The 11,956-nt window shown below is 34.3% G+C and overlaps 1 protein-coding gene across 2 annotated transcripts; it reads left to right on the forward strand.

The window, feature by feature from the left end:
- The first annotated feature begins 6,467 nt into the window (after window positions 1–6,467).
- On the forward strand, window positions 6,468–11,773 carry LOC132270711 (ankyrin repeat domain-containing protein EMB506, chloroplastic). Of its 2 annotated transcripts, none has more exons than XM_059771902.1 (7): window positions 6,468–7,085; window positions 9,445–9,524; window positions 9,800–9,898; window positions 9,984–10,082; window positions 10,201–10,332; window positions 10,416–10,514; window positions 11,182–11,773. In XM_059771902.1, the coding sequence occupies exons 1-7, from the start codon at window positions 6,680–6,682 to the stop codon at window positions 11,284–11,286; spliced, it is 1,020 nt and encodes a 339-aa protein (XP_059627885.1). In that variant the 5' UTR covers window positions 6,468–6,679; the 3' UTR covers window positions 11,287–11,773. The 2 variants fall into 2 exon arrangements, with proteins under 2 accessions (XP_059627885.1, XP_059627886.1); XM_059771903.1 differs by having other exon boundaries at window positions 6,469–7,085; window positions 10,234–10,332.
- Window positions 11,774–11,956: the final 183 nt, after the last annotated feature.

Genomic DNA, 11,956 nt, shown 5'->3' on the forward strand with positions numbered 1-11,956 from the left:
ATGGACTAGATAGATATTGTGAGGTATCTACGGTGTATCTGCGTATCGGGTCACTGTATGGATTGCAGCTAGATTAGAACTTGCTCGTGGGCCTGACCCACTCTTCTATTATTTTTTTTCAAGTGTTCATCAGTCCAAGCTGTAAAGCTTGATCGTGCTGAGCAGATACAGTTATTCACTGCACCGATGGCGTAGGATTTTATTTCATGTTAAGACTTGAGTTTTATTTCCAGTTCTTTTGAATACAGTTGGGATTTGAATAGGGGTCCACTAGATGGATTCCCGAGTTGTATATGGAGGATCAGTTGTAGCATAAAGGTTATTTATTAATGAAATTTTATTTCTGAGGTTTTCAAATATTGGATTACTCTTTTAGTTTTCATTTTAGCAAATTTTATTTATCTCTTTTGATATAATTATTCTGTGTTCGATTATTGCTAATTGTTTTGATATCCTCGGGTAATCGGGCGTGGGCCTGGCCAACCCGCATCCGGAAATCCGGGGGTATCACAGAGACTATCATTTTAAAATTAGGGGTATTACACGTACTAACATCATCAAATCTATCAAACAATATGTTAAGACATTGCCTTGTCTTGGCATTCCCACTACTGATTCTTTTAAAATCATTGAAACTGATGCCTATGACATTGGTTATGGTGGCATCCTCAAACAACGAGTCAGTCCAAATGCACCTGAATAATTAGTTCGCTTCCATTCTGGTGTTTGGACGAAAGCACAGAGTAATTATAGTACTATTAAAAAAGAAATTTTATCTATTGTTTTGTGTATTAGTAAGTTTCAAGATGATATTTTAAATCAAAAGTTTTTAGTCAGAATTGATTGTCAAAGTGCAAAATATGGTTTAGAAAAAGTTGTTCAAAATATTGCCTCTAAACAAATTTTTGCCCGGTGGCAAGCTATATTAAGTATATTTGATTTTGATATAGAATATATCAAAGGCAGTACCAATTCCATTCCAGATTTTCTTACAAGAGAATTCTTGCAGAAATCTAATGGCAGACCGGCAGCCTCCCCTGAGGCCCCAACTAGTTAAACCTTTTGATATTTGCTCAGGCAAAGCTCCAGTTACCAGATCCCAGTCACAATCCTCTTCAGCATTAGCAGTCACCAACAGATTCCAACCTCTTGCTTCCCCATCAACTTTCAAGTCAGCCCTAGTTAATCCGACACCAGATCTTTTCCAAGTCCAACCCCAAATTCACACCCAGTCCCAGATCCAACAATTCACTGCTAAAAAACCACCAAGTCTATATGTTGAAAAATCCCCTACTTCCTTGTTTTTTATTGAGCCACATCTTAGTCACATTAAAGACCCACTTGAATTGGCCCGTTCCTATTTTCCAAGTAACCTTCACTACGCCCCAGGTCATCCTTTTAAAACTCTTAGGTTTTACAGAGATATCCTGTACCATACTGAATCTATCACAGTTAAGATGACTTATGATAAAAATAATTCTTCCAAATTTATTTACCATTCCCTGGACATCCAATGAATAATCTCCATGAATGAATGGGGCAGTCATCTTTACTTACCTCAACCCTTACCTGATCATAATATTCAGTTTACATATTATGATTATATGACAGCCTGGTCCTCTGTTCTATTATACCAAAATGAGTCATTTACTCATTCATGGTTTATAAATTTTGACAGTCATTTCAAAAGTCAAATTCCTACCTGGTTTCTGAGATGGTGGACTCTTCATTGTGCTATTCCAGAAATCCTCCCCCCTCTCCCTTGCAGCTCAAGTCAAATACTTTCACACAGTTCACAAAGTTAATAAACATAGTTCCCAATTTCCAGTCCTCTTGTTATTTTGCAGTAAATACAAAGTCCTATGGATATTTAAATGGCACTATGATATTTAAGACAACATAGTCATCCGTCGCCACTATGTTAAATGGTGGGATACTTTCAAATTTGACAGGATTATTGGGTATGTTGAAGATGATTATCCCAAACAATCCTTAAACCAAGTTACTTCACAGACACAAGTCACTCCTCCAACAAAGCAAGTCATTCAACAGAAACAGCCTTCCCCTACTGGTTCTACTGTTTCCACCAAGTCACGGAAACATGCTCCCAAGTCAGAAATAGAAGAACTCAAGAAAATGGCAGCCTCACTGACTGATCGCATCCAAGAGCTGTCTAAAGATGAAGAAGAAGCAGATGATGCTTCCTCTGCTGCTGAATCAAGTCACCCAGTAGTCAATTTGTATGACGACTCTGTATTCCAAGATAGTCAAAATCCATACCTAGATCCATTCAATTGAAAATTGATATGGAAGAAAAAGTCACTATTTGGTCAAAGTTACTATTTACTACAGTAAAAGTCAAGAATGCTACGTAACCAGTCAAAGTCACTATTTCTACAGTAACTGTCGGCAGAATCACTATTTCTACAGTACCCCCGACAAGATACTATTCATCCACAGTGAAAGTTACTATTCATCTATAGTAAAAGCTGTCAAAAGCAAAAGTAACTTTTCAAAAAGCCAAGATTCGTGCTGAAGCATCCCCCAACAGTGCAGGAGCCCGGTTATAAAAGCAGTGCTCAGTCCCATTGCAATTCAGGCTTCATTCGAGAGATTTCAGGCTTCATTACATTTTCTCAGTTTCAAATTCAGTTTTATTTATCTTTTCTGAGTGTAATACCGCAACAGTATGCTGTATTTGTCAGACTACTATCAGTAATTCGTAAGTTATTTTCAGTTATTCTCTGTTGTAATTACATTCACTATTATAAGTTTGAATTCAGTTACATTTACTTTCATTTATTTTATATTATATATATCTTGGTCGGTTATACACCGCCTTATTTATGTTATCTGCTTTATCTGTTTTAAGTTAATGTGCCTTTCACCCTTATATATATATATATATACACTTGTGAATGGGTTTACTTCAGTGAGATTAGTTTGAATTTTTCTACTGGAGATTCTTCAAAGTGCTAATATTTTTATTGTTAACTCATGAGACCATTTCTCCTTTTCTTGAGTATTTATTTTGATAACCAAACAACCTGCTAGAAAAATTTTGCCATCCAAACAAGTACTTGAAAATATTTTGTAAGATGTTAATCAATCATAAATAACACATCAAACCATAAGTTTTTTTTTTTTACATCACAAACTTAATAAATTGTTGTTGCACTATTCACATATATACTTGCACATACAGGGAGCTAAAAATTCCTTAAAAATAGTATGTGTACACACACACTTCATTATACTTACATAAAATGTACACACAATTGGAGATCACTAAAATTCATTTCATAAAATATACACACACTTTTTTATACTTGCATAGGCCTTCATTTGATTAACTTAGACATAACTAGCTTCCTGGAGTTGCAGAAAATGAAGAATGCTTCCTATAAATCCCACTGGTGCCACTGCCCACAACTTACTACCATGTCCTTCAATGTAATGCCAGTTCTTCCAAGAGCATATATGGATTACATGGTACTGGGTTGTCAATAGTTTATGATTCTGCAAAAAATGATATAAGGAAGCATTAAGAAAAAAGAAAAAAATGAATTTGCACTCCAAAGCAAGACATTACCTATAATAACAAAATATAAAGCAGAGTTAGGTTTTCCCATGGAAAAGCTGCATTCTACTAAGCCATAAAACAACAAAAATCCATTTCAAGTTTCAAAAATCAACCACATTCCTTTTTGGAATCAAAGTTTTTTTTTTTTTTTTTTTTTTTCGAAAATCTGGCATAATTTTCCCTTAAAAATGAAAATTTACAAAATTGAACCTAACACAATAAACATAAGGGACACCGCCCACAAAATTAATTCAACAAGGGACACCGCCCATGAACAATTGAGTCCATGCAAAGTCCAAAGTCAAAACATGAAAATGAATCATTATGTGTCTGTCATCCTTTCTTATTACATATCATAAACTGCACGGCAATAATTATAGCAATCCATTCTTCACTGAAGCACAATAAATAAATGCCATTGTTGTTAATCTGCAAAGTGAAACAACAAAATTGTAAAAAGTGCCTATGAGAAGTAATTGATTGAAGCAATTTTATACTCAGATCACCAAACAGACCCATACAATTGGTTAACAAAAGATGCACTAAGGTACATGCTTAAAACAATTAATAAGCATCTTTTAACGTACCTAAATGCCAGTTGAGAAAATCTTGACCATGCATAACCAAGGCATTTTACGAAGTTAGCATTCCAATGTATAACCGAACCAACGTAATCAGACCCTCTTCATATCTCTTCAAAGACATGGGGAACAACATATTTTATGAACCGAAAATATAGGACGAGAGCAAAAACTTCTCAAAATTTATTATAAAACCCTAAAACGAAATAAATTTCTTTTCAGAATTTAAATTTCTCTAATGTTCGACTCCTCTTGAGTGCAAACAATTCCTTGAGACGGAGAAGGGGCCGCGGGGTATGGAGTATCAACTAGGGAAAAAAATTTCTCTAATTAATTCTGAATTTTGTCATTTTTTAGAGGCTGCCCTTATTTTTTAACCAATTAAGCCTGTTTATAAGCATTCTATAACCCTAAAATGAAATTAACAACTTCTCATAACCACTTTCTAGTTCACAAGATGTGCTAATAACTTAAGAGTTACTGATAATTATCAGTGTCAATTAAAGAATACCAAAAGAATAATTTCAATAATAAGAAGCAAACCCAAATTAGTAAAAGGTTGAACTAATCAAATAACCACTTTCTAGTTCACAAGAAGTGCCAATAACTTGAGAGCTATAGATAATTGTTGCTGTCAATAAAAGAATGCCAAAAATAATTTGAACAATCAGAAGCAAACCTAAATCAATAAAAGGTTGAACTAATCAAAGAACCGGTTCACAAGATGTGCTAACAATTAAGAGCTAGTGATAATTGTCACTGCAATAAACTGATACCAAAAAATAATTTGAAGTTTGAAACATCAGAAGCAAACCCAAATCAGCAAAAGGTTTAAATAATCAAAGAAACCCGTGTATAAGAGAATTAAGAATCCCAAAAAATAATTTGAACAATCAGAAGCAAACCAAAATCAGCAAAATGTTGAACTAATCAAAGAGCAACAAGGTAGTAACAAGAAAAAATATATGTATATTTGCATAACACCTACCTTGTCATTCCGTTCATACTGTCTTTATCTGCAGAAGAATCCTTCTGCATAGAAGATGACCCACATCCGGAAACTTGGAATTGACAACGGCTACCAACGCAGCAAACAGATCAGTGTGAAGCGGATACACCATCTGGAATTCCATCAAGCACTGACAAAAAAGACCCCTTCCTCGGATCAGATTCTCAGCAAATAGCTCATTCATTGTCTATCCTTCGAGTATAACCTCTTCACTAAGCAATAAATGTTCTTCTTTAATGCATCCCACTTCACTTTTTGATTTTGTACGATACTGTAATCCTCCTCTTTCGAATTCCCTTTCCGCAAAACAAAAGCATCATCTGATTGTCTTTGCCGTTTTGAATTATCATCTGATTGTCTTTGCCGTTTTGAATTATCATCTGATCTCTCAAAAGCATCCGAGTGAAAACTGTGCTTACGAGCCATGAAATCCTAAAATTGAAAAGCTAATACCACAACAGAGTTGAAACAAACCTAATTTCTCCTCTGTAAATATATCTACATACAAACAGACAGGATTGATTCCTACTCCTTTTCCCCTTCCAAATTCAAAACCCTAATTTAAAAAGCCCATTTGGAGATGTACGATAGCGACTGGTTTTATGTTGGATCTATACCTCATATCACCGCTACAGTGTTTGGTATCACTTGATACCAGCGCTACAGTGTTTGGCCCAATCTGATATCGCCGCTACAGTGCAAAATCATTCAATATCACCAAATTCTTGATATGAGTTTTGGCCCAAATCTAGTATTGTTTTGACATTATTCAATACCACATCAGCCCACACCAAACGAGATATGGGACCAAAATACCAAAACCAATATCGTTTTGGCCTTCCGAACAGGCCCTTAGGGTGTGTTTGGTAGAGTTGATTTGAAGGGAATGGAGAGAAAATAAAAAAGAGAATAGTGTAAGTTTGTGTTTGGGTAAGTTAAGTGGAGGGATAGGGAGGGATAGTTATCCCTCCTTATCTCTTATTTGCTTTCTTTTCAATTTTGAGAAAATAGGGAGAAATAGGGAGAAAAAATATAGTGATTTTAAGTAGTATTTTGATAATATCAAAATTAGCCTCCACAAATCAATATACAGATTTATTATTCCATATCCCATGATTATGAAAAGGTAAAAAAATAATTTGTCTACTATTCTTTCTTTTCTTTTCTTTCTTCTATTTTATCCAAACAAAAATAACTATAATTTTTTTTTTTTCTTTTTTCCCTTATCTATCCAAACACAAATAAAAATTATTACTATCATTTCTTTTCTTTTCTTTTCTCTCTTAACTAATGCTATCATCCCTTTTCTTTTTTCCCCTTCTATCCGAACACACCTTTAGGGTTTAACGGCCAAAGTTGCCCACTGCAATTCAATTTGTCAAAACAGCTCCTGAATTCCAATATTTTATTCAAAATTTGATTGATTGTTTCTTTAGCTATACTTTTATGTTCGATTTCTGAAACTTCATTCACTAAATCTCATTCATTTCTCTTTTTCCCGCTTTAATGATGGTGTCATTGGTCACTGCAACTTTCCCTTCGAAACCCTTGTCCCCAATTCCAGCCCTTCTCAATAATTCTACAACCCCAAATTGGAGCTACGACACCATTCTCTTCAAATTAAACACTCCTCAAAGAAGACCAAGTTTGGGTTTTTCTCCTTTTGAGAACCACTCGAAATTAACCATTTGTGCAGTGAATTCAATCCAAGCTTCGTCTTTGCCGGACCGCCGAGGATTCTGGGAGGAACCTGATGATGGCAGTGGCAGTGAATCTGATGAAGATGAGGGGGAAGTTGAAGAAAATGATTTGGATTTCGAAAGCGACTGGGAAGAAAAGAGAGATGCTTCATCTACTGCTAAAAGTTCTGATAAGGTTTTAGCAGACAAGTACGAGGAGGATCTTGTCAAAGGTTTTGTGCTCGCTCACTAATATGCCTTTTTCAATTCAAATTTTATTCTATCTGTTTACTTTTTTATATTGGTTTATATTTTTAGTGTTCTTGAAGTTATTCGAAAATGCTCTCTCAATTTCATATTTGTGTAATAGAGCATAATTATCAAGGCCTCTTAGAATTTAATTGTAATATATTGATTGATTGGAAAAAAAAAAAAAAATGATACTGAAAAAAGAAAAAATAAATTGGAACATATTCAATGAAATTGTGGATTCCCTTCTACCTATCCGACTATCCGTGTACTATATTACAACGAATAGACTCCTTTGAATAAACTCAGTGTTCACTTTGATTCAATTTTTTTGCTTGGAAACCTGCTAATGAAATAAGAAGGTATTTGTATGACATTGATTTGAGGGGCTAAATACTTTTCTCCGTGTATTTGCATCTCTTCCTAGAAATGTGATTGCAAGAAAAGAAAAAAGATTACAATTTCAAGCTGTGGATCAGCTATTTGATAGACTTTTGTCACAGTCCTTTGGTTTTTGGTCTATGTTTCTTTCCCTTTTTTTATTTTATTTATTTATTTTTTTATAGCTGCAATAGTCTTTTTGAATGAGTTTTAAATTTTTTCTTATTTGATTCTGATGATAAATGAAGGTATTAGGTGGATTTAAAGATAGGAACAGGTAGGCTAGTTTCAATTGTGTCATTAGTGATAGAAAATTGTAAAGCTTTTACATTTAGCCATATCCACTTTCTTCTCTTCCTCCTGTGCCACTTAGTGGTCAGTATACGTTCATATTTTTATTTATTTATTTATTTATTTATTTTTATAATTGTCACCAAAATTGAAATAAGTGCTTAGTTTTAGCAGTCATCCTACACAAATTACACGTGTAGTATAAGTGAGAATGTTCAGATGGATGGGTTGTAAAACAAGAAAGGACAGCATTAGAAATGAACATGTTCATGAGATGACTGAAGTAGCACTAATTGGAAATAAAATGAGAGAAAATCGATTAAGATAGCTTAATTATGTGTAGTGTTGCCCAATAAATGCACTGATAAGGAAAACTGATGTGGTCCTTAGAAAGGGTAATGCTAGGGAAGGGAATTACCAAAACTAACATGGGTTGAGATAGTTAGGAAAGATAGTTAGGAAAGATATTTAGTATGTCATTTACCTGAGGCCATAGATTCACAGGATTCGTGTCGCAAATAATGACCCTAGAATTAGTGGAATAATAAAACAGGATTCACGGCCAATCCCAAATAATTGGAAAGAAAGGTTTTTTTTGACTTTTGAGTAATCCTGGGGTTATGACCCTAGATTTAGTGGAATGATAAAACATGATTCACGTAGCAAATCCCAAATAATTGGAAAAATATTTTTTTTGACTTTTGAGTAATCCCGGGGTTATGACCCTAGATTTAGTGGAATGATAAAACATGATTCACGTAGCAAATCCCAAATAATTGGAAAGAAAGGTTTTTTTGACTTTTGAGTAATCCTGGGGTTATGACCCTAGATTTAGTGGTATGATAAAACAGGATTCACATAGCAAATCCCAAATAATTGGAAAGAAGGGTTTTTTTTAGCTTTTGAGTAATTCTGGGGTTATGACCCTCAATTAGTGGAATGATAAAACAGGATTCATCTAGCAAATACCAAATAATTGGAGAAAAGGTTTTGTTGACTTTTGAGTAATCCTATAGAAACTTTGATAAGAAAATTTGGATTGAATGACAGAAACTATAGATATTAATATGAAGGGTTTTCAGTCAACCGGTTGATGGTTAATTCTCAAGAATCATTGACCATTATTCTCTCCTGTTCGATTAGTGCAGGGTAAAAATTGTCACTGAATACATATCAATGAGTTGTCAACATGGAGTTTCTTTGTGGACATATGTATTGGTTAGAGACAATGAGTTCAAGCATGATATATCTTTTAATGATCTGTTGTTAATGCACATAGTTCGAACTTAGATGCAAATTAATCAATTAAATTGATTTATTGTTTCTTAATATATCAATTTTCCACTGTCAGCCTTCATCATTTGGATCTTTGCGTGTATCTTCAATCAATGAAATTTATATGCTTACAGTTCTGCTTCTTTGTGTGCATTGTTTCTCCGGAGTTTGTGGTGCACTACAGCATTTGTTTCTTGTTCTAGAATCCAAAATTCATTTTCTAACCTTTTTTTTTTTTTTGTCTTTTCATTTTTACTACATTACATGACTTTGAAGTTAGCCAACCCCAAGTAGTTGGGAAAAGGGTTTGTTTTTTCGTTGTTGTACATGACTTTGAATTCCTCATGGCTCTTGCATCAAGATGATGCAATTAGTACAATATTCTAATTCTTGCAGAGGTTGAACAGCTTTTGGGACCTGAAGAAAGAGTGATTTTGCAACAGAATATGACTCCTAAATTGGGGAAAATATCAACTGTAAGTTTTGAGAATATGTTAAGCCTATTTGACTGTATAATATACATATATATATATGTATGTATATATATTTTTCCTTCTCTTTTACATGACTCTGGTTTCTTTTATTACTGGAAATTGCTGATAATGCATTAATCATAACTTTATTTTGTTACTTCCTATTTTCTAGAGCAATTCATGATTCTTATTTTGAAAAGGAAAGTGCAATTGTGGCTGCTTGGTGATTGAAGGACTGAGTTTCTTATTCTTGAAAATCTTGTGATTTTATAACATAGGCAAAATGGAACCCACTCCATACTCTTGCACTAGCAGGACAGATACATTTCATGGACATGCTACTTGAAAACGGGCTTGATATTGACCTTGTTGATAAGGTAGGATTTGTCCATATCTTAAATAGTAAAGCTGGTTAACCTCTTTTATGTTGAGGAAGGAATCTGAATTAGTTTGGTGAAGTAGGATGGTCTCACTGCTCTTCACAAAGCAATTATTGGTAAAAAAGAGGCCGTCATTAGTCATCTTTTGAGAAAAGGTGCAAGTCCCCACGTTAGAGATCAGGTGAGGACAATTTTTTTTAATTATATATTTGTCAATTCCTATATTTGTATAACTTTGAAAGGGACAATTTTTTTTAATTATATATTTGTCAATTCCTATATTTGTATAACTTTGAAAGGGACGTGGATTTATCTGTTTCGCTCCATACCAGGATGGTGCCACTGCACTCCATTATGCGGTTCAAGTTGGTGCCTTACAAACTGTGAAGTTATTAATCAAATACAAGGTTGATGTGAATGTGGCTGATAATGTGAGTATAGATTTATTCAAATATCCCTCTATACAGTTCTAGTTTTGTGTAATATATTTATAATTTTTTTTTTTTTGCTACAGGAAGGATGGGCTCCATTGCATGTTGCAATACAAAGTAGAAATAGAGACATAGCAAAAGTTTTGTTAGTCAATGGGGCAGACAAGACCAGAAGAACTAAGGTAACATTGTGGGAACTAAGTTTTGTTACTTCGTGGTTGGGTGAGATCTATTAGACCTTTTAGCCCCTTTGGTGCCTTGGGAAACCCTCTAACTCTACAAAGCTCCCTGAGTTCTTTGAATTAATTTATCTAGGTTTGCATTGTTCATGTGCTGTGTGCCTTAGGAATGTTGGGCAAGACCATCCAACACACTTAAGGTGACGAATTTCATTTTTTTTGAAATTTGGGAGGAGGAAGGGATTTGTGAGTGGGGTGTGTTGGAGTTTATTCATTATAGTGAGGACAATGGTTTAGCCTGACTTATAGGACTACTACATAGTAACTATCTAATTATCATTTCAAAATTAGTAATTATTGACCTGACTTCTGTAGATCTGACAGTTTGATCCTCTATCTCTAAAAACAAAATACATTTTGGAATAATTTGTTCAAAACAACCTTTGATCTTTTTTTCTGTTTAAATTTGGCAAATATTGTTCGTGTATGAGAGAAGCGTGCTTGTTAGGGCTCATCATATTGGGCTGTGCTGAAAGCATTGAGAGCATGATCTTCAGGTCCTGTTCTTTTTTTTTGGAGGATAGTAAATTGCTTATATAGAGAACTTCTATTATTTCTTCTTTTTTCTCTCAAAGGGCAGGTATGACATTTTTGCTTCATTGCGTATCAGGATGGGAAAACACCCCTCGATATAAGCTTATGTTACGGGAAAGATTTCAAGTCCTACGAGCTTTCCAAGTTGCTGAAGCTTGTACCAGCCAACAGAGATTTCTAATTTGGTGCATTCCGAGCTTGGGTAGAATTGATCATTATGACAGATGCATTTGGTGATACAATCTTCTCATTTTTCTTAGTGCACAAGGCTAAGGTAGTCTTTTCGGTGATTGAAATGAAATACATAGATATGAGGATTGACTGTATTCGGAGTTTTGGAGGAGGAATTCGTTGAAATGCAGAACACATGGAGTCTGGTAACAGTGTCTTCTGGAGTCTGGTACAGTTATACAATTGTGGATCTTGCTATTGATGGTTAATTGGTTTGAACATCTGTGGAGGTTGAGTTGGAACATCACACCATTCTTGCAATACTTGTACAAAGGAATGCTTAAAGGTAGGTTAGACTGGGTTCTCAGTACTCACCATGCACCCTAATTACAAGGTGAATGCTAAGGATGGTGGTAATTTTTGGTGTGCCAAATGTGCACATGTATGTATTATCTGACTGCTCATCAATTTAAGTTGTTCCATTCTTTTATTCTCTATGATTTCCTTGTAAACAAATATGACACTTGTGTACTGGAATCGCGGATAGGTAGTAAATTGGTGTTTTATAATGTTTCTGCACAGTATCAATGACGGTATTGAAAAATAAAAAAATAAAATTCTAAATAACAGTTATTTTATTTTTTAAATTTTAAATATTTTTTACGTAACATATTTTCATA

This window comes from Cornus florida, unplaced genomic scaffold (genome assembly GCF_030987335.1).
Source record: "Cornus florida cultivar Cherokee Brave unplaced genomic scaffold, ASM3098733v1 CherokeeBrave_3.0.0_Hap2_Chr08, whole genome shotgun sequence".
Lineage (NCBI taxonomy): Eukaryota > Viridiplantae > Streptophyta > Magnoliopsida > Cornales > Cornaceae > Cornus > Cornus florida.